This window comes from Monocercomonoides exilis (assembly GCF_001643675.1).
Source record: "Monocercomonoides exilis strain PA203 chromosome Unknown scaffold13-1861174, whole genome shotgun sequence".
Classification (NCBI taxonomy): Eukaryota; Preaxostyla; order Oxymonadida; family Polymastigidae; genus Monocercomonoides; species Monocercomonoides exilis.
The window spans coordinates 27,670-48,460 of NW_027150558.1; the positions used below are offsets into that span (position 1 = coordinate 27,670).

Here is a 20,791-nt window from a genome sequence, read left to right on the forward strand (position 1 = left end):
TGTTGCATCATATGTTTTGTAACATATAACCAAGTTTAAATATATGCAATTTCCCTCCACCAATTTCTTTTTCGCAAGCAATCGATGCAAACAGCCCCACGCTCCTTCATCTGTAAACAAAATCCTTTCCCTTCTGCAGCGCTATAATTCGCATGGTTGCATCCGTGGCATTTCATCCAAAACAGCTCGAACAAAGTTTTAACGCAGCATATCATCAATCAAAATTCTCACCTATAAAATTATGGGTTGCATAACCATATTAATAAACTGAATTTTGAGTTTTGCTTTTGTTTGATTTTTTTCGAAATTGTTAATTTTTCTTTCACAACACAAACAGAAAAACAAAGCAGGATTGACTCTTTTTCCATCGATTTTTTTATTTCTTATTTCAAATTATATTCTTTTTTTATTGAAAAGTTCGTTTATCTCTTGAATTCTTGTTATTCTTTCGGTAAACACTTTTATCTATTTTGCAAATTATAATTCCTTTATAATCTCAAATGAATGAGTATTCCTCATTAAAAAAAAAAATTTAAAATCCAATAAGATGGAGGGAATGTTCATTTGATTAATTTTCAATTGAAATAATAATTTGAATAATTATTCATGAAATGATAATCTCCAAATACACCTTAACAAATGAAATGGTACAGCCAAATGGTGGTATTTTCTTATCATTCTTCTTCCATTTTTTCAAGAACTTTCCTCCTCGCTTCTTCAATTTCATCTTTGTTCGCTTCATCCTTCTCTTCTCCCTTCTCCTCTTCCCTTTCGTCATCCTCCATTTCATCCTTTTCACTATCCTCTTCGCGATTCTTTTGCATCAAAAAATGAATGTTAAAACAGAATCAAGTCTTGAGTTGAGTGTTTGCTGACAATAAAAAGCGATTTAAAAATTCGAGATGTGACAAGGATTGACTGAAAGTACTTCAAATATATCATTGTGTCATGCAGCCCAATGATATAGCAAAGAAGAAAAGCAAGCAAATAAGTTGTGATGAAGTGACGGAAATATTCAAAAAAGAAAAGAAATAGTTGAGATTGTCAAAAAAGTCAAAGTCAAGAAAAAATTTGAACAAAAACATAACAGATGGATAAAATTTTTTCTGAAAATAAACATATTGGGCTAAATGCTTCCTGCTATTCTTCCGGTTGGAAAAAGACAACAAACGCAGCAATAATAAGAAAAACAAAAAATAAAATAATTGAATTGAATAGAAAAATGAATATAAAAGATTTTGTAAAAGGATAAGGAATATAGCAACGGTAACAATAGGCAAGTTATCAATTTGGTAAAGTGTTCCCAACTCTTCTCTTTCAGAACATTCATCAAAACGTTCAATTGGGAGGGTCTTTCATTTTGCAAATGAACTGAATTTCAAGGAGCAATGCAGTTTCATCAGCACTTTTTCAGATGAAAGTTCTTTCATATTATTATTCTTTCTGATTTCTGAGTATAACTCTCCCCTCCCTCCCATCCTCCTCGTTTTCTGAAGCAACCACAACCATATTATCTACCCTGCTCAACTCCCTTCTATCCCGCATCAAGCAACCCCATTTCAGCAATATCCCGAACAATTTCTGATTTATCTTCCCCTTTCTGATTTTTCTTTTTCTTTTTCTTCCTCCTCTTTTGCTTCTCTTCCCCAATCCCTTCTTCTTCTTTTCCTTCTTTCAACACTTCCTTTTCTTCATCCAATACCTCATTGACAGATTTTTCCTCTGAATCGTCTCCAATCATCGAAAAATGGCTATTTGGTGCTGAACATATCCCAATATAATATTCTGTCTGCTTTCCATTTCTTCCATCATCTGTAGAAACCCCACCCAACTCGTCCAATCCAATCTCCGAACCTGCCCTCTCATCCCCAATTTCATCAATCTCTTCCACTTGCTTCCGTTTCTTCCCCTTCCTTCTCTTCCCCCTTTTCGCTTTTCTATCACTTTTTCGCACATTCTCATCTTCCTTTCCACCAATACAAGCACCATTCTCCATGCCTCCATCCTTTTCGCTGTTCAGAAGCGAAGCAATCGTCTGTATTTCAACATAATTCACAGGTACCACCTCTACAACTTCTTCTTGATCGAATTTATTTTCAATAATTTCTTTATTCTCGTATGGATGGAGCTCTTTACATTTCTCTGATAGAATTCCTATCTCATTTCCAGTTTCTTCATCCAATAAAACTTGCACCTTATCTTCCTCCTCAACTCTTTGCGCAATATCTTCTTTTCTCCATTCCCCTCTTCCAACATTCTTTGATTCTTCAATATCTCCATCTTCAACCTTCCTTCCACCTCTATTCTGCTTCTTTCTCATTAACACAACAACAACAACAAACAAAGCAATAAAAATCAAAAGAACAATAACGCAACCAATAAACGCAATCAAACTCCATTCAATTTTTCCCTCTCCTTCGGATATTCTTTCATCTCCTTTTGGTTCAGTCTCACTTTTGTTCTTCAGAATGAATGAATCTGTTGATGACGAAGATCCTGTATTCCCAAATAAAATGCGCACACTCACTTCTGTTTTCTTTTCCATTGCTTCCAGCTGCTCCGATGAAACAACAGAATGCACTTCGTTCTCCGAAATATATCCTTCTCCATTAATTTCCTTTCTCACAATCTCCTCCTCATTCCCATCTTTCATGCTTATCTCTAGTGATAAGTTGCATGGAAGAAGCAGCTTCCCATGAATAATTAATTCCATCTCTCCTGTTGGCTGTGTTGTGTTCTTCACTTCTTCCAGAACTGGGATGAAATACGAAGATCCTCTTTCACTCGCTATTCCTCTCAATTGGCATCCTTCGTCCAATATCCACAACGATGTGTTTGGAAACATTCCATCTCCTCCTTTCACGCTTACGACATTCAGTTCGCAATTTCCTGTGCAGATTGCATTCCTTCGCGCTGATCCGTATCCCTCAATCTCGGGGTTGTTGATATCAAACTTGCTGTTTTCAATCTTCATGCTTCCCCCACTCACCCACAATCCTCCTGCCTTGCTGGCTCTGATTGTTGTTTCCTTCATCTCCACATTGCTGTTTTCAATGTCAATCAACGATCCGCTCCATTTGCACAATCCTTCTTTTCCCTTGTTTCCTTCATTAACTGCCTTTGCTTCTTTTTCTCCATCAAATACACAATTCTCAACATTCACTTCCTTGCACTGTCTCACTTGTATCATGTTTCCCTTGTCAACTGAATTCACACATCTTCCAAATGAGCTGTTCAGCACACTCACCTCTTGTTCAGCATCTTCCATCTCAATCGCACATCCCTTCAACAGCAGTGTCACATTCTCAAATGTCATCTCTTTCATCACCACTTTCGCTTTTCTTCCAACACTCACAACATTCCCTTCACATTTGATGTTCAAAATGCTCGTTTCAAGCAGAGTCACATTCGATTCTTTGTTGAATAACAGCACCGAACCTGCTGATTCCAAATCCTTGAATGTTGTTTCTGAGATCTTCAGCTCTCCGCTTTCCACGCTTACAACCGAACTGTTCAGCCTCATCCCAACAGCTGTTGCTGAAGAGCAGAATTCACATTTATGGATCTCTGTTGATCCATTCTTCACTTTCATGAAATGGTTGTGAGTTGCCTTAAATGTGTCTTCAAACTCGAATGAGCACTTCTCTACTGAACATTCATTCACAAACTCCATCACACAATCCTTCTCACCTGATTTCTCAATCTTGGAATTCAACCGAACAACCCCCCGTGTCTTTTTCAATGAATTCACAACCAGATCTCCAATCACACATTCTTCTGTCACAAACCCTTCTCCATCAATTAGGATCGCATTCATCACCCCTTCTTGGATGTGTTCAATCCCACAGTTGATGCTGCTGCATGGATTTGTCTGTGCCCCACATCCCCTCCCATCACTCCCTCTCCCACTCACAAACACCTGTGCCGAATAATAGAATGTGATCAGCGGAATCAGATCCATGTTAGCATTCCCTTTTGAATCGCATCCGCAGATGGAGTTGTCTGAGTTCAATGATTCCTGGTTGTAGTTCAAAGTGAACAGTGTTTCGTTGATCTGCTTTGCAATCGAGTAGCATTTGATGAATATATCATTCCCTTCATGTGCCTCATTCGAATAAAACATGATGTCCACGATATTGAAATTCAGAGACGGAATCTTGGCGTCACCTTCATAATTCACATCATCCTCGGCTCCATTGATAAACAGCCCTCCTCCGCGCCCTGTGTCAGACGAGCACTTGCACGTCGAAAAAGAGCTGTCATTGATTTTAAAAACTGTTTCTTCGCTCTTCAGCACCACTTTCATTCCTCCCCCTTCCGTGCTCGAAGCGCTCTTGCAACTCGTCATTGCGCACTCATCCAATATGCATTCAACTGCGTAATCAAATGACCCCACATCAATAACCCCTGCCCCATTTCCTTCCTTCGTGATATTGGCAAATGAACAGCCATTAACTTTCAGCAATGGCATGCTGTTTTTAGGATGACCGTTTTCGGCCGCATTCAAGCCCGATGACACTGACACTTCATTTGTGAGTTCATCCTCAAATATCGAAATCAGGCTTCTTTCTGTCACAGTGGTTAATGAAATGTTCACTTTCTGAACAATCACCTGATCGACACTTTTGCTCAAGCTGATGAATCCTTTCAAATCAGAAATCAAATTCATCGTGCATTTCTCAATCAGAGCGCTCCCTCCATTAACTTTTATCGCGCAATATGCAAATGCCTCTGTCAGCCCTGCCAATGCTCCGAAAGAACAATCCGTGACTGTCAAGAATGCATTTGTTCCTGACGATTCAATGAATACTGCATGATTAGTTTTCGCGACTGGTTTTGTGAATGACATGTTTACAAGTGACAAACTCACATTAGATGATATCATTGAATCTTTCAGATCATTCTCATCTTCATCACTGATCGTCACTCCTGTTCCTTTCTTTGTCCCTTCAATCGCCACTTTTGGCTTCTCTAAAATTGATGATGAAAAAGACAAAAATGAAAATGATATGGAATGTCTCAGCAACCCTGATCCCACAATGGCAATATGCGTTTCCCCTTCTCCCAGTGTTGGGCATCGAAGTGATATCAAGTGATCAATTGATGAACATGGTGCTTCTGAATATCCACACCCACTGAAGTCTCCTCCTTTATCTCTCGAAACAAACCCATCCCTACTCCAGTTCCTCCACAAATACACAACAAGCGGAATCACATATCCCTCTCCTGTCGTCTTCCTCTCCCATCCACACAACGAATCCAACGATTCCAACTCCTCTGAACTCATCTTCCATTTGAAGTGCTCCTTATCCACAATCTCACTCAGATCCCATCCTGATATAAGCAGACTATTTCCTCCCAATAAAGCAGAGCATCCTGAAAAGTCAACTGACACAATCGAAAAGTCAATCGAGTTGTTAGCCAGATACAACATCATCCCTCCTCCAAATCTGCCACTTGTGCATCTGTTGAATGTTGTTGTTGTTCCTGCCCTAAGCTTACTTGAAGGTGATAATAAATCAACCTTAATCCCACCACCACTTCCAGCCTTGCACTCGCAATCTTCGATTGTCACATTCTTGACCACAAATGTCTCTCCTGCCTTCACACTCTTTGCAACAACCACCCCATCTCCTTCAGTCAACTTCACATTCATCACCTTCACATTCGCCAGCACGCTGTCTCCTGATGCTGTGGCTGTCAGATACAATGCAGATGAAGACAATGAAGAAGAAGAAGAAGAAGGAGATTGATTCGGCTCAGAGAACAACGGTTTTGAGACATTCATATTTATGATCTCCACATCAACCATCGACAGCTGTAAAAGTGGCACCACAAGCACTGAAGATGGTATCACAAAGTTTCCTGTTTCACTTGTGGTGATCACAACATCCTCCAATGAGAGTGACCCACTCCTATCAGACACAACAACCACACTCGGAGAAGTTTCTGCTTCTGTGTTACAATCAACCTTCAAATGGCTCATTCCCAGATGGCCTGTTGACACACTGAACAAAGGTCCAGTTGACGAAAGAGATTTCATTTCAATCAAACTTTTATCTTTGCCTTTCCCAATGACTGAAATCTTCTTTGTCCCAATCTCAATTGTAGTTGTCTCGCTTATGTGACTCCCTTCCAGCAGCATGACTGACAGGCTCACCTGGATCACGCTCCGAATGACTGCAACACCAATGGTTCTGCATGCAGTTGACTCATCCAGTCCACATAGATCATCTTCACCACCTCCGCTCACAGCCACAAATCGATTGAGAATTCCTCTCTTTAACCAATCCTTTTTTGATGTTTGGTCAAAAATCCAAGAACCTGACGGATTATTCGCATAGCACACCCTCTGGTCATCTGTGTTTAAGGTGTAGCATTCAAAAAACGGATTTCCAGAACTCAAAAAAAGATTAAAATCATCTCCATACATCATATCATGACCATAAGGAGTGGCTTCAGATCTGCAACTACATTCGTGAAAGAACAAAAAAAAACAATAAATCTCATTATCTGGCTTTTCTGTTTTTTCTGGTCTGAAAAACAACCCTCCTCCTTCACTTAATGCGGAACATGAAATAAACTGAGCGCTCCTCATTTTAAATTGTATTGAATGAATATTATAGCAAAGCATTCCTCCACCTCCATTGTTTGCCACTGAGCAGAATACGAAACTGCAGTCAAACACACACGCGCTCTCACCTCCTCCTTTTTCTTCACCAACGCAACTTGATCCTGAAACCTGAAAATTATTTAGACAAAGACCTCCTCCTTCATTGTATGCTTCACAATTCCGGAATTTGCACTCACTGATCTTGACACATGTTGAAACTCCATACACACATATTCCTCCTCCATATTCATTTTGTGCAGTACAAGCATTGAACACATTATTTTCGATGTGTATAGACTTAATTGCAAGACACATTATCCCTCCGCCACAATAATATGCATAGCAGTCGTTGAACGTGCAGTGAGAAATAGACATTTCTCCAGACTGAAGATTAAACATATAAATTGCACCTCCATTCGAAGCGCTGTCAGAACCGTCTTGGACAATTCCTGAAGTCTTCGATCCATTCCACTCACACCAAATAAATGTATTCTGTCCATTTTCTGTTGAATTTTGTCTTCCTGGCTGTTTTTTTTTCATTTCAGTTCCAATGAACTCAACATTTCTTGTTCGATAACACCTAACAAATGAGGAGTTTGAAACAGTTAAGGAAGCCAATGGGTTGTTGAGGGAAGGGACAATTCCGCCATCATATGCATTGCAGACTGATGAAAATGAGCAGCTGCTCATCAAACACGAGGTTTGGGATGACGTAGTGGTTGAAGGCGAGCATACATCATTGGCTGTTGAGATGTTGAAAAAAGTGAGTTTGGAGAGGGATATTAGGGGTATTGAAGGAGATGACAGAAATGGGGCTGATGAGACACAAAAAGAAGAGAAGTGTGATTCACTCACCGAAATACTTCCTTCAATGCCTTCTCCATATCCATCTCCTTCTCCTTCTCTTCCTCTTCCTCTTCCACTTTCTCCTCCTTCTCCTCCTTTTTCTTCACCTTCACTTTTCTCCCTTCCATATCCCTTCCCTCCAAACAGCCTTCCCGAGTATATCTCTCCCCCTCTTCTCCACCCTTTCAATGTGATGTTTGTCAACACCCCAATGCTCCCACTCAGATCAAATGCACCTGCCCCATCATCCTTCCCCATCCCCACAACACACCCTCTCACCACAACCACACTCCCTTTCCTTCCATACACCACACTCCCACACTCACATCCCATCAGCTCAATCCCCTTCAATTCAACTGACGAATTAATTAATCTCATGTTTCCGATGATTTGGCTTTGTTCGCTTATTCGTCCTAAATCTTTGAAAGAAAAAAATGGCTTCGAATATTTTTGTGGATTTTGTTTTATGTCTTTTACTTCATCCAGATTCTCATTATTCTCTCCGTTTTTGAGCAATTCTTCATTGTCAAATGAACATACATCTGAAAATGATAGTCACAGATTCATATTATTAAAATATATTATTGACTAAAATTGCATACTTTTCATATCCATGTACTCATTCATATCACAGTTTTTATCATAGAAAACAATATTCGAACCAGGTGAATGATCGACTGTTGCCAATTGGTGGCCATGGTAGCCATTAATATTGTATATAAGCGCACATATCGTTACAATCAAATATCTCATGCTAAGTGTGAAATTAACAATCAAATAAAAAATAAAAAAATAATGGTCATGATGAATAATTAATTTTAACTTTTCTCTGTTCTGAAGTTTATATATTCTTTCCAACTATTTTATATTTTTAGAGAAAGATTTTTATTTTAAATGTTTTATGTTCAGTGCTCAAATTAACAGTGTTCTCTTCGATTTTCTAATTGTTGTTTCATCAATCTTGATATTTCCTTTGCAAACAGAAAATTGAAATCAAAGAGCATAATATTGAAAAATGCTTCGATAATTTTCAAAGCAAACTGCACAATGGGGTTGCGAATTTTTTTTTTAAAAAAAAATAATGGACTGGCAAAGCAAATCAGCTGAAAGTTATTTTTCTAATTGAAGAAAGTGTTTGAAAGCCAGCAACACCGAAGAAGCATCAGTTGTCAAAACGGAATAGAAGGAAAGTTTGATGTTTGCTTGCATTTTTATTTTTGTATTTTTTGAGTGTTGATTGTTTTTGTGATTCCCATCAATTCAGGGGAAGAAAATCTATAAAAATGAATAAATTGAGGAATATACAATTATTCGAGCGAATATCAAAGGTGGACAGCGAGATCCTTTGATGAAGACAATGAATAAAAACATTGGGCATTTGTTGGACTGTTCATATTTTTCAACAAAGAGTTAAAACAGAATGGAGGTGAAAAGAGAATGTGTATCTCATTTTTCACTGAAAATCAGGAGATTGAAGCATTTAAAAGAGGAAAGATGGCAAAAAGGGTGATCGATAACTTTGTTGGGAAAGTCATTTGAAACGAGAAGAGGAAGATGAAGATATGAAAAAAACTTTGAACTGATAATCAAGGATGCGATAATTGAATGTTTGGCCTTTTTTTTCTTCAATTTCCAAATAAGAACAGCAATGAATGTGAACCATATCCAAAATGATATTGCGTCTAATTTGTTTTCTTTTGCACTTTTGAAAGCTGCAAAGTACGATATTGCATGTTTATGGAAACAACTTGGAGGTGCATTGAGAGTAGGAGCACCCATCCAAACTTAGAAATGAATGTCTGTGATTTGATGCTGCACGCTTAACTTACATTTCCTATAGGCAGAGTTATTCCTTGTTTGCTGTGTGTTCTTGTTTCTCTTTTTCAATGCTTGAGTAATTCTAATTCTTATTATTATTATTATTTTATCTGTTCGTACTGATTCAGCAGCTGAATCATGATGAATGCTTTTTTTCATGTGCATCATTCGTCAGGGTTGCATTCACTTGATATGGAGAAATGATTGGTTGCAGCTAGAAAGTCACCCCGTTGAAGGAGAAGGTAGAGAAGAGGATGATGGAAATAGCAGCTGATTGAAGATGGGAGGTTCATTTGGAAAAGAATGAAAGTGGCAATCAAAACGCGGAAGTTTATTATAAATTTTATATTTTTATTTTTCACTTTTGATGAAAAAACTAACGAAGAAAATAAAATATTTTCTATATGTTTTAAATCATAAAAGTCAATTGAATAAATTCTGAGGGTCTGTGATTCAAAATAAGTTGGAGAAATTTATTGGTCAAAGATGGACAAAACAAATAATCAAATAAAAAATGAAAGAGAAAAATAAAAATGAAAAAAGAAAGAAAGAAAAAAAAAAAAGAAAGAAAAAAGAAAAAGAAAGAAAAAGAAAAGAAAAAGAAAGAAAAAGAAAAAGAAAAAGAAAAAGAAAAAGAAAAGAAAAGAAAAAGAAAAAGAAAAAGAAAAAAGAAAAGAAAAAGAATAAGAAAAAGAAAAAGAAAAAGAAAAAGAAAATAATATTTGTTTCTCTTGCTCTCGATGGAAAAGCGAAAAGTGTACTAAAAAAAAATAAAAAAAAAAAAAAAAAAAAAAAAAAACCCTATATCAGCATAAAAACGTTGTTGAAAATTTCCTTTTTTTTTTTTTTTGTTATTGTTTTGAATTTGCTATGTTATTCGGTAAATGCAGAAGATAGGTGTACCTTAATTTTTTGTTTGATCCTAAAAAAATGGAATTAACAACAACAATATGTATATTTGTAATATTCTCATCACTTAAAGAGAAATTTATTTGTACATTTTTGTTAAAATATGGGTTATTATTTTTGAAAAGTCGCAAATGTTCAATTTTCAAAAAAATCAAAAATTAAATATTTTGCTCAAATTTCTGTTTCTTCTCACGAATCATCTTTTTAAAAGAATAAAACAGCATTATTCAGAAATAGATTCCATATTAGTGAAGTATGGAGTACGTTAACAATAATTTGAACAAAATTTGAAATTTTTTATTTATTTGAAAATTAAACATTAGCGATTTTTCAAAAAGAATTACACACATTATGCTCGTTTTTCAGAAAATATGGGATTGATCAGTTTTCGTTATCATTTGATCCTGAGTGAAATAGAAACAAATATATCTATTTCGAGATATTGAAGAATGTTCATGGACCCTGATTGCGCATGGACATGGCATCGAGTCCAATTACTTAATTGCTGTTACAAATAATTCACGAATTGTCAAAAACCAATGAATTTTTGTTTTTATATGGGGAAGTGTTGCTGGATATGAAAAAAAAATTGAAAAAGAAAAATAAATGTTAATAAGGACACTTCGTTTTTCAGGTCTAAGATTGGGATATCAAAACTTCAGCAACTTTTGCTTTTATTGTATATGAAATAAAATTTCAAACAAATTACATAATTTAGTGGGCAAAAGCAGAGATAATGTTTCATTTTGGGCAAGTGTTTCTCGAACAGCTGCTGTTTACACTGTTTCTAAAATGGATTTGACATTGGGAGGATCAGAATGCATCGTTGAAATAGATGAAGCCGTTCTTCGCAAAAGAAAATTCAAAAAAGGAAGGAACAAGCAACAAATATGGATCTTTGGAATGGTAGAACGAAAAACAGATCGTAACCAAGGAAAATGTTTGATAGTTCGTGTCGAAAACAGAAAGAAAGAAACTTTAATACCCATTATTGAAAATTTCGGAAAAAAGCAGACAACAATTTATTCTGACGAGTGGCGCGCGTATTCCTGTTTGAATTCTTTGGGTTTTAAACATTCAACAGTTTGCCATAAATACCGGTTCAAAGATAAAACGACATCTGCTTGCATGAATATTATCGAAGGGCTTTGGAGTCAATAAAGAAGGTTTTTACCACGTACAAGTGCATGATTAAAATTTTAAGATAATTATTTGGCAAGTTTTATGATGGAAAAGCAAACCTTTATACTTTCTTGAGAATGCTCGAATTATTCATGATTTTGTTCCCACAAAGGATTACGAAAATCAAAAGGAGCAAATAAGAGATTTTGTCGATGAAAACACAGAGGCTGATAGCGATATTACTCGAACAGCTGAAGGATCATTGAACGAGGATCTAGGAGTAGGTGACGGTAGTGATGCTTCTGAATACACTGAAAATTGAGTTTTTTGATATTTTTTTCGCATTCACAAAATATCTCAAGAATTCACTCAATATATTCATTTATTTTCTTAAAACAATACCTCTGTGACCTGACAATTAACTTTAAGCCTCGTCCGTCACAAAAAAAAAAAAAAAAAAAAAAAAAAAAAAAAAAATAATAATAATAATAATAATAATAATAATAATAATTTTTTAATATAAAATATACTATTGCTAAAACTTCTAAAGACTTTTCAAAGCACTATGGAAAAGATTTGTTGACAGCATCTGTAATATCTTGTCGTTTTTTCTTTTTTGTCAGTGACCGTCAGTGACTGTCAATGACAAATTGTGACTAAAATATTCCTCAACTGACATTTCGTGCCAAAAAATATATTGGGAAACTTAATCATATGGGACAAAATATTTGACTTCAGGCATTTTCAATGAAAAATTATGCATTTCATATTGACTTTTTGTGACGAAAAATTTTGAAATAAATGGATTTATTTTTTGAAATTCGTGAAATGTCACAAAACATTTTGTTTTAACATCAATGAAGTTTGTTTTCAGAAATGATAATCAAATTTATTTTGAAATCTGGTTAAGTTTAAAAATGTTATAAGTTACTCAATTTTTCCATGCTTTGTGCATAAAATGCTTGAAAGTCCATATTTTCCCCCATATTAATAAAAAATTTTTATTTTTTCAAGATAATAAGTATTTTTGATAACGATTTTCAAATCAATTATTATTGTTATTAAGAATTATGAAATCATTATTAATAACCCTTTTTGACAAGCCATAAATATCTTGTCAGTCATTTAGTCATTTTTTCAATTTTCTCTTGTCATGTCACAGAGGAATACTTAAAACAGCAAAGAAATTGTCAGTGAAGCTTTTTGAGTACATACAAAAATTTTTCTATAAAAAAAATCGGTACCCCTATCTTCTGCTCTTGCCTGTTATTTCATTTATAAGAAAAGAATTGGATTAAAAAGTCTGACCTCTCCTGAGTTTCTTGAAGTATTTTCTTTTCGCTTTTTCCATAGATGTGGGTCAAAATGCAAGCATTTATGAAAGAAATACAACAAAGTTGTTATTATGATTTTCAATCATTGCTTCATAATAAGACTGATATTTTTTTAAACTAATACACCAAATACACCAAATACACCAAATACACCAAAAACTATTCAAGATCGAAAAAGGTTAATCAAAGATCAAAAAACTTAAATTCAAAATCGAAAAAGTTTAAAACAACATCGAAAAAGTTTTATTCGAAATCGATATATAAGTTAATTTGTTCAGAATTTCAATTCAAGTCAAAACCAAAAAAGTATAATTGAAACAAATGTTAATAGTAACAAATGTTTATTTATTGGTAATGTTTTTCTTTCGTTTTTTACAACTGTTTTCTACGATATAGACTGATATCAATCGATTCTTTTCTCATTTCAAATATTGAAAATGATATATTTTATCAGTTTCCAATGAAATAAATGAAATACAAAACATTTTATTTTCAGTAAATGAAATGAATTTTTGTATTTTTGTGCACAAAACAAGATCATGAACTATCATATCATTTTTATTTTTTGCAAAATTTGCTTATGATGTTCTGAGCACATGTGAAGAATAAAAAAATATTCAATTTTATTATATTCACGCTATTGAATACAATCAAACACAAAAATAAAGATCAATAAAATTTTTTTCTAATTGATATTGACAAATTTCTCAGATCTGTAACTGAAAGAAAAGAAACTGACATGAGAATGAATTATTAAATTTTTTCAAATTTTTTGATGATAAAGAATTTTCGATGTTGAATTTAATATATTCGATTTCGAATTAAACTATTTCGATTTCGAATAATTTTTTGTGTATTTTTAGAAAAAATAAAAAAATTGAGAAAAAATGGTGCAAATTTTGTGCAATTATGAAAAAATCTGATAATTGTTCAAAACTTTTTCTTCAATCATTTCATTATAAATCAACTTTAACAATGCATATAATTACAGAAAAATTCAAAAATTGAGAAAAATATTTGAAAGAGAAGAATGGAACAATATTCAAAAAGCAAAAAACTTTGCACCAAATACAATAATGTTTTGTGTGGAACAATATTCGTTTAACAAAGAATTTTGTCAATACTCTTAACAAAATAATTTTCTACCAAATTTTTCATTGAGAATTCATTGTCATCGTAATAAAAGGATTGTATTTAACTTTTTCATTTTAAAATTTTTTAAAGTGTGCGAAATGTGTAAATTAAAGGTGAAGTGTTTATTCTATCTCTTCTCTTTTCCTTTGCCTCCAAAAAGCTCATCCTCCATCTTCTTTAGTTCTTTGCTGTTAATCTTCTTCATCATGTTCTTTTTCTCTTTCTCTTCTTTCATCTTCTTCTCTTTCACCATCTCTGCTTTCTTCTCGAATCTCGCCTTGCTCCTCTCCTTCTTCCTCTTCCCGTGCTCTATCTTGTTCCACAGGAACCGCGTCTTCTTGTCCATCGCCATCCGCTGGTGGTGCAGCTCCTCCTCTTTCGTCCTCTTCCGGTACAGCGCCGACGCTCCTTCTTCTTCCTCTTCCTCTTTTCCTTCCCCTTCGCTCTTCTCGTAGTCTGTCAAGTCATCGCTCTCATCCGACGACAGCTGCCCTTCCGCCGATGACATGTCAGACGTCTCAGACGCTGATGACTCATCATCATCATCATCATCTTCTTCTTCTTCTTCTCCCTCTCCCTCTTCCTCTCCCTCTCCTTTTTCATTCATATTCACCTTCTCCTCCACATCCATCACATTCATTTCCTCCCTCTTCCTCTTCTCTGCCCTTTCTTCTCTGTCTTCTCTGTCTTCTCTGTCTTCATCGTCTTCATCGTCTCTTCTGCCCTCTTCGCTTTCGGCGTCTGCGTCTTCGTCGTCTGGAATGATTCCGTCTGCAATCTTCTTCATCTTCTTCAGCCACTTTACCTGCTGCGGCACATATCGCTCTTTCGACTCTTCGATGAACGGCGACACGTGCGGCGGCAGATGAGAGACTGTGTTGATGATCGGCTTTCCTTCTTCGTCTGGTGAAGATGAAACAGAAGAAACAGAAGAAACAGAATAAGAATAAATAAAACATAGCATATTCATATGGACATGATGAAAATGAATGAAGAACAAACCTTTTCCGACGATGTGCAACTGCGGGGGAAGATACAACTTTGGCGGAAGGAGCACTCTGCTGTTGAGACAGTCTACAACATACTGCGGCTGCACAAAGATTCTGTTCGGGTATTTGCGTGCCAGTGCCATCGGAGAAAGAGGATTCGATGACTGTGAAGAAGAAGAAGAAGAAGAAGAAGAAGAAGAAGAAGAAGAAGATGATGATGATGATGATGATGATGATGATGATGATGATGATGAAAGAGAGGCATTGCTGGTGACACTCATTGGCCTGTCTGTGATGTGGTGAGTGATGCTGGCGTCGTCGGCGTCTGCCCCCTTCAGGCTCCTCTTCTTCCCTTCCCACACACACTTCCCTCCGCAGCTCAGCACAACAAACGTCAGCGCATGCAGCGGCGTCTCCCGCGACAGAAAGAAGACGCAGCGGCCAAACAGCCCAGACAGCGGAGCATCCAACGACGAATACGGCGGAATCGTCGGCTCAATCGTCTTCGGCATCTTCCCCCGCTGCTTCATCTGCTGCAGCGCCTGCCGCTTTGAGAGACCGGCAGTGTCATCAGAAGATGAATTAGATGAGGTTGATGTTGATGATGTTGATGATGAAGCCAACAAATTGCTTTCTTCTTCTTTCACTCCGTCTTTTGTGTCAAAATCAATCAGCTCCCGTTTTATTTTCTTTCCTTCTTTTTCTTCAGCCAAGCCGTTTATTCCTTTGCTGCTTTTGTCTCCTTCCTCTCCCTCTTCCTCTCCTTCCTCATTGCTTTCATTCTCGTTCATCTCTTTTTCTTCGCTGGAATCCATTTCGATGCTGTTTGGCTCTTCAACCGAGTCTTCCTCTTCATCCTCATCTTCCTCCTCATCTTCTGCATCATCATCGCTCTCTTTCTCTTCTGCTTTCGCCTTCGCTTCTGCCAGCCTTTTTCTCCGCTCCCTCCTCTTTTGCCTTTTCTTCTCTTGTTTCTGTTTCTCCCTCATTTCATTCCCTTCAATTAGCTTTTTCAGCAATGGCATTTCCACAATCTCCGGAAGCTCTGCACCAACCGTCTCGTCCTCGTTGAACTTGAACTTGACTGGATAGTCAACACCCACCAGCGCATACAGCTTCAGGAGGATGTGCTCCACAAGCGCTGAATGCACCTCAAAAAACGATTTCATAATGTGAAGATCAACACGAGGATCTTGTGGAATTGCAAAGTGATGTGGCTCGAGCCATATGATAATGCGCCCATACACCGTTGCTTGGTAGTACATCCCTTTGATTGAAATGAATGCCTTCGTGAGTGTGTGAGTCGATACAACATAACTCATCCATTCTTTCCTCAATCGTTTTGACAGCGTAATATCCGAAGCTTTGAACGGTCCTCCTTGCTTCATTTGTGCCACCAAATAAATAGTATTCAGCGCATCACTCATGTCTTTCAATGCATCTTCAAAAGCAGGATATCTTTCAGAAAAATGCAAATTTCATTCAAATCGAGCAAAATATAAAAGCAGGAACAATAAAAAGATATGCAAAATAAACGATACTAACCTGTCTTTAATTAATCTCTCGAATGGTATTTTTGGCTTCAAAGACTCGAGAGATTTCGCTTTGTCAGGATCGCCATCTCGATAAGCTGCCATGATTCGCTTGTTGAACACTCTTTTCTCTCTCATCCTATCCAACACATAGTTGCGCTTCAGATATTTAATATCGCGCAAGTGATAATATATCTTGCTTTTATCTCGCACTGATTTCCCTGGAACACGTGGATAAACGTTATTCAAGATGCACAGCCGACGGAACTGCGGAAGCGACACATGAAGCTTCTCCATCGCCGTTCTGCGGCTGATGTACTGGGACCGCATCTTCTTCTTCATCTTCATGGCGATGCAATTTTGAGATCTTTATTTTCTCTGATCCCCTTAATTCATAAAGTCATTCACACTCAAAAAATACTTTTTTTAGTTTTTGTTTCTCTTCTTTTTATTTCAAACAATAACATAAAAAAAGTGCAAATTCCAATAGCAAAACGAAAAAAAAAATGAATTGGTTTTAAAAAATAAATAAACAAATAATTTGAAGTGAATTGGTTGTGAAGTGATTTTATTTTCAACCAAATAGCATTGAAGCGACAGGCGACGCCAGCGATTGTGGTCTGAAAGAAGGAATGTGCTGCTTCTGGAACGGAACAGCCCGAAATCCGAAGTCCTGCCGCAGCTGGCGCAGATACGACTTGGCCAGTTCTTTCTGTTTGAGCGACTCTATTTCGTCGTCTGACTCTGAGTCGTTCTCTTCCTCTTCTTCCTCTTCCTCTTCCACTTTGCGTGTCTTCGCTGTGCCGAGTGCTGCTGGCAGGTGGCTCTGCTTTCTGTCTGCTGCTCCTGATGCTGCTGCTGCTGTGCCTTCTCCGTCTTTGCCCTTCGCGTGCTTCGTCTTCCCTTCCATCAGAAACGTTTTGATCTCCTCAAAGCGCTCTTCCTCGTTCCCCCCGCCGTCGCCTTCTTTCTCCTTCGCCTCCAAAACAGACACCTTCTTGTCGGCTGCCTCGCTGCTCAGCTTTTTGCTTTTGTGCTTCGCTTTGAAGGCATCGACGAATGCAGGCAGGAGATTGAGTGTTGGGACAGACGAAGAGGCAGGTTTGGGCATGGAAGAGGAGGAAGTGGAAGAAGAAGAAGATGTTGATGAAGATGATGATGAAGGTGTTGAAAGAGAACCAAGAGATGTCTTTGATTGAAGAACTTTCAATTGTGGAAACAGGTTTGTGGGAAGAAAATGAGCCTTCTTTTTTTCGTGCTCTTTTGTCTTGTTCTCTTCCTCTTCCTTCATCTTCTTCTCCATTTCCTTCTCTTTCTCTTTTTCTTTCTCTTTCTCTTTCTCTTTCTCTTTCTCTTCCAGCATCTCTTGCTCCAGAACATAGTTGAAGTCTCGCTCTTTCACTTCTTCTTCTGTCTCTTGAAAGAACTCGTTCAGACACTGCTGGGCAAATGGAGGTATTTTTGAGCTGAATCAAAGACAAAAGACATTTTGGATGGGGCATTCAACAGGAAGCATTTGCAACCAAATGAAAGAGGAGGGAAAAGATTCATTTTGTTTTATTCAAAATAATAATAATAATAATAAATTCATATGAAGATAACATTTCACAATAAACAAGATAGATAGATAGATAGATAGATAGATAGATGAACAGATGAAAGAGAGCAAAGAAGACAGAAGCAGATGAGTCATACGGCTTGACCAGCTGGATGTCCACGTGCATTGTGTGTGTCTTTTCTGGCCATTTTGCAATCTCTTCGACCCATCTGCCGAAATGGTGGGTCAAATCAACACTCCGCCTGACTGTCTGAAACGCCATCGCAAACAAGAAAAGGAAGAGGGTGTTCATTGCGAAAATACAAAGTTGATTCAAATAAAAATTGAAAAAAAGGATAAATTTTGTGGAGAAATGAAAATGACGAAATAAAAAAGAAGCAAACTGAATTTTGAGCAAAGAGATTTGGTTTGAACTTCAGTCCCATGAAAACAGTAGCACAATACTTCACTTTGGGTGGATCTTCTTTTGTGTCTGCTTCTTCTTCTGCTTCTTCTGCTTCTTCTGCTTCTTCTGCTTCTGAAGCATTTTGCTCTTTTTCTTTGTTTTCTGCTGACTTCTCTTCTGGTTTCACTTCCGATTTCACTTCAACTTTTTCTTCTGGTTTTTCATCTGTTTTGTCTTCTTCCATTTCCTTTGTCTTTTCTTCTGTTTTTTCATCTGTTTTCTTCTCGTCTGTTTCATTAGCCTTCTCCGCACTTTGTTCTCCCGCTGTCTCATTGTGCTTCAGCAGCAGAGGAAACACATGAGCAATTTCTATTTTCGAGTCAGAGCTCACCAACATGCCCAGAATACGAACACGCGACTCGCCATAGCCATACCTGCCATCAGACAGCATCAATAGGAACAACAGGAGTGATTGGGGGAAATGCACAAAAGCAATGGAAAGTCGTTGAATCAACCACAAATGAAAGTGAAAAAGATTGAATAAAAATAAAAATAATAATAACGAGACAATAAAATATCTGTCTGTTAATCAAAAAAAAAGAAACTGACCAACCATTTTCGAAATTCTGATTCATCAGTTGTGTGGAACGTGATCATGGCGTATGTTTTGTACATGCGAAAGAAAGGAATAGGCTCAACAAGCTCTGCCCAGCTGCCTTGACTGAAAAGACAGTTCAACAATGTCACGAAATAGTCACAGTTCAGATGCAAAAAGAAATGAAATACATTCAATTTATTTATTTTATTTTATTTTTTTATTTTTTATTTTTTATTTTCCAATTCCAATTAACATGAGCACACTGTCTTCTGATTCTGTCCATGATCTCTTTGCCTCGCCTGAACTCCTCCACAATCACTTTGAATGTGGATGTGTAGACATTGAAGGTGGAGTTCTGCACTGGCTCTACAGGCGTCAGGATCGTCATCAGCGAGGGCGTTTGCGACTGGCACATTCAGATGCAATGAAGGCAATGAACATCACAAACACACCAAGATGCAGCGTTGGGTGTGGACAAGAAAGACAAAAATAGAATTAACATTCATTTTCAATGCACATCTTCAAATGACTGAATTCGAAAGTGATAATTGGCACACATAAAATGGTGTTCCTGTCAACGAAATTTGCTGCTTGGCCCAGTCGAATCCAGAATACAAGAAGAAAAAGCGAGAAATTATGGTGCTGTTGCAAGTGTCATTGAAAGAGAATGAACAAAAAAATCAATCAAAAAAAAGAAAATTGAGCAAGTCAATACAAACAAAATCAAAAAAAAAAAAAAAAAATAAAATCAATTATAAATTTTTAACTTCAATCATTTGCCCCCATGTGCTCCTTTTCACATGCCCAAGAATTTCTATTTATAAAAAATTACATACTTTGCAGCAGACAATGGATAGCTTGCAGCAATAAATGCTGTCAGTATGGCACAATTAACACCGCACAAGTATCCATAAACGTTTCCATAAACACCTCTTCTTCGTGCCCACAGCTTCACCAAGCGCAGCGCAATGACAAATTGTTCTTTGCCCCGCACAAATGTTAGTATTGTGTCAGTGGTGCGGCTTCCTAACAAGCAGAAATTTGGGCAATTGCAATTTTAATGAAGAAAAAATATCAAATACGTAAAATAAATAAGTTTTTGTATCACAATTAATATTTTAGTTATTAGAAACCGTTTAGACTTCGAACAGACGGCTTATCGTCAGTTGGCAAAATTCCTTCTGTTTTGATATCCAAATCGCGAGGAATGATTGGCAGATGCAAAACGGCCAAAAGGACATCCATCTGTTAGTGTGTAGGAGGAAAAAAGTTCTCAATGGCCATCCATCAGAAATAAACGAAAGCTTACCTTTATCCCATCGAAAACCAATTTAATTGCTGGCACATAAGCCGTTGGCACAGCCTTTTATAAAAAAATTTTTTTTAATTTAAAAGGTAATATTTTCACAAATAAACAACAATGAAAATTACGAACCACTGCTGAAGCTACGTTTGGCTCGTTCTTCAAAATGGAAAAAAATGTTTCGAAAAAATCAACTTCTCTGTCCACGTATGACGGCGCAACCATCAAGGTATCAATATCATCCGTCGGTCCATACACTCCGAGACGATAAGATCCAAATGTGTATATCTTGATATGTGCTTCTGATGGATTCATTTCTTGCTCAGAAAACTTTTTTAAATAAACTTGTTATTTTTTTGGATAAAATAATATGCACACTTTTTTCGAGCAAACATCTTTTACCCATTCATCTGCTAGCTCTTGCATCCGGAGCAACACTTTTTCACGGTGCGCCGAACCAGCTTCGCTTTCAATTATGTTTGCATGTTTCTCAAACTTAACCAGACGCTCGGTCAGCTTCAAATCATCTGGGGTGGGAAGTCTATGACCAAATATTTCTGGTCTAGACGTCATCAGAATGCAGCTATCTCCGTACTGCTGGAAAACAGAATTGAAAAATAATTGAGATCACTTTGATCCTTCATACCGTT

General features: G+C 36.9%; 3 protein-coding genes across 3 annotated transcripts; all 3 read right to left on the bottom strand.

Moving 5' to 3' along the window:
* Window positions 1–842: 842 nt before the first annotated feature.
* On the bottom strand, window positions 843–8,238 carry MONOS_12334 (uncharacterized protein). The gene is made up of 4 exons (XM_067864946.1): window positions 8,062–8,238; window positions 6,766–8,001; window positions 6,546–6,735; window positions 843–6,470 (listed from the first exon to the last, which is right to left on the bottom strand). Exons 1-4 carry the CDS (start codon window positions 8,210–8,212, stop codon window positions 1,535–1,537), a joined length of 6,513 nt encoding a protein of 2,170 aa, XP_067730584.1. The 5' UTR covers window positions 8,213–8,238; the 3' UTR covers window positions 843–1,534.
* Window positions 8,239–13,810: 5,572 nt separating this feature from the next.
* On the bottom strand, window positions 13,811–16,677 carry MONOS_15552 (putative pescadillo). Its single transcript, XM_067868437.1, has 3 exons — window positions 16,311–16,677; window positions 14,779–16,223; window positions 13,811–14,679 (listed from the first exon to the last, which is right to left on the bottom strand). Exons 1-3 carry the CDS (start codon window positions 16,643–16,645, stop codon window positions 13,904–13,906), a joined length of 2,556 nt encoding a protein of 851 aa, XP_067730585.1. The 5' UTR covers window positions 16,646–16,677; the 3' UTR covers window positions 13,811–13,903.
* A 41-nt stretch (window positions 16,678–16,718) lies between these two features.
* MONOS_15553 (putative poly a polymerase) lies at window positions 16,719–20,768 on the bottom strand. Its single transcript, XM_067868438.1, has 11 exons — window positions 20,520–20,768; window positions 20,274–20,471; window positions 20,148–20,201; window positions 19,972–20,083; window positions 19,675–19,864; window positions 19,396–19,480; window positions 19,102–19,244; window positions 18,854–18,961; window positions 18,239–18,674; window positions 17,993–18,105; window positions 16,719–17,763 (listed from the first exon to the last, which is right to left on the bottom strand). The coding sequence occupies exons 1-11, from the start codon at window positions 20,712–20,714 to the stop codon at window positions 16,872–16,874; spliced, it is 2,526 nt and encodes an 841-aa protein (XP_067730586.1). The 5' UTR covers window positions 20,715–20,768; the 3' UTR covers window positions 16,719–16,871.
* Window positions 20,769–20,791: the final 23 nt, after the last annotated feature.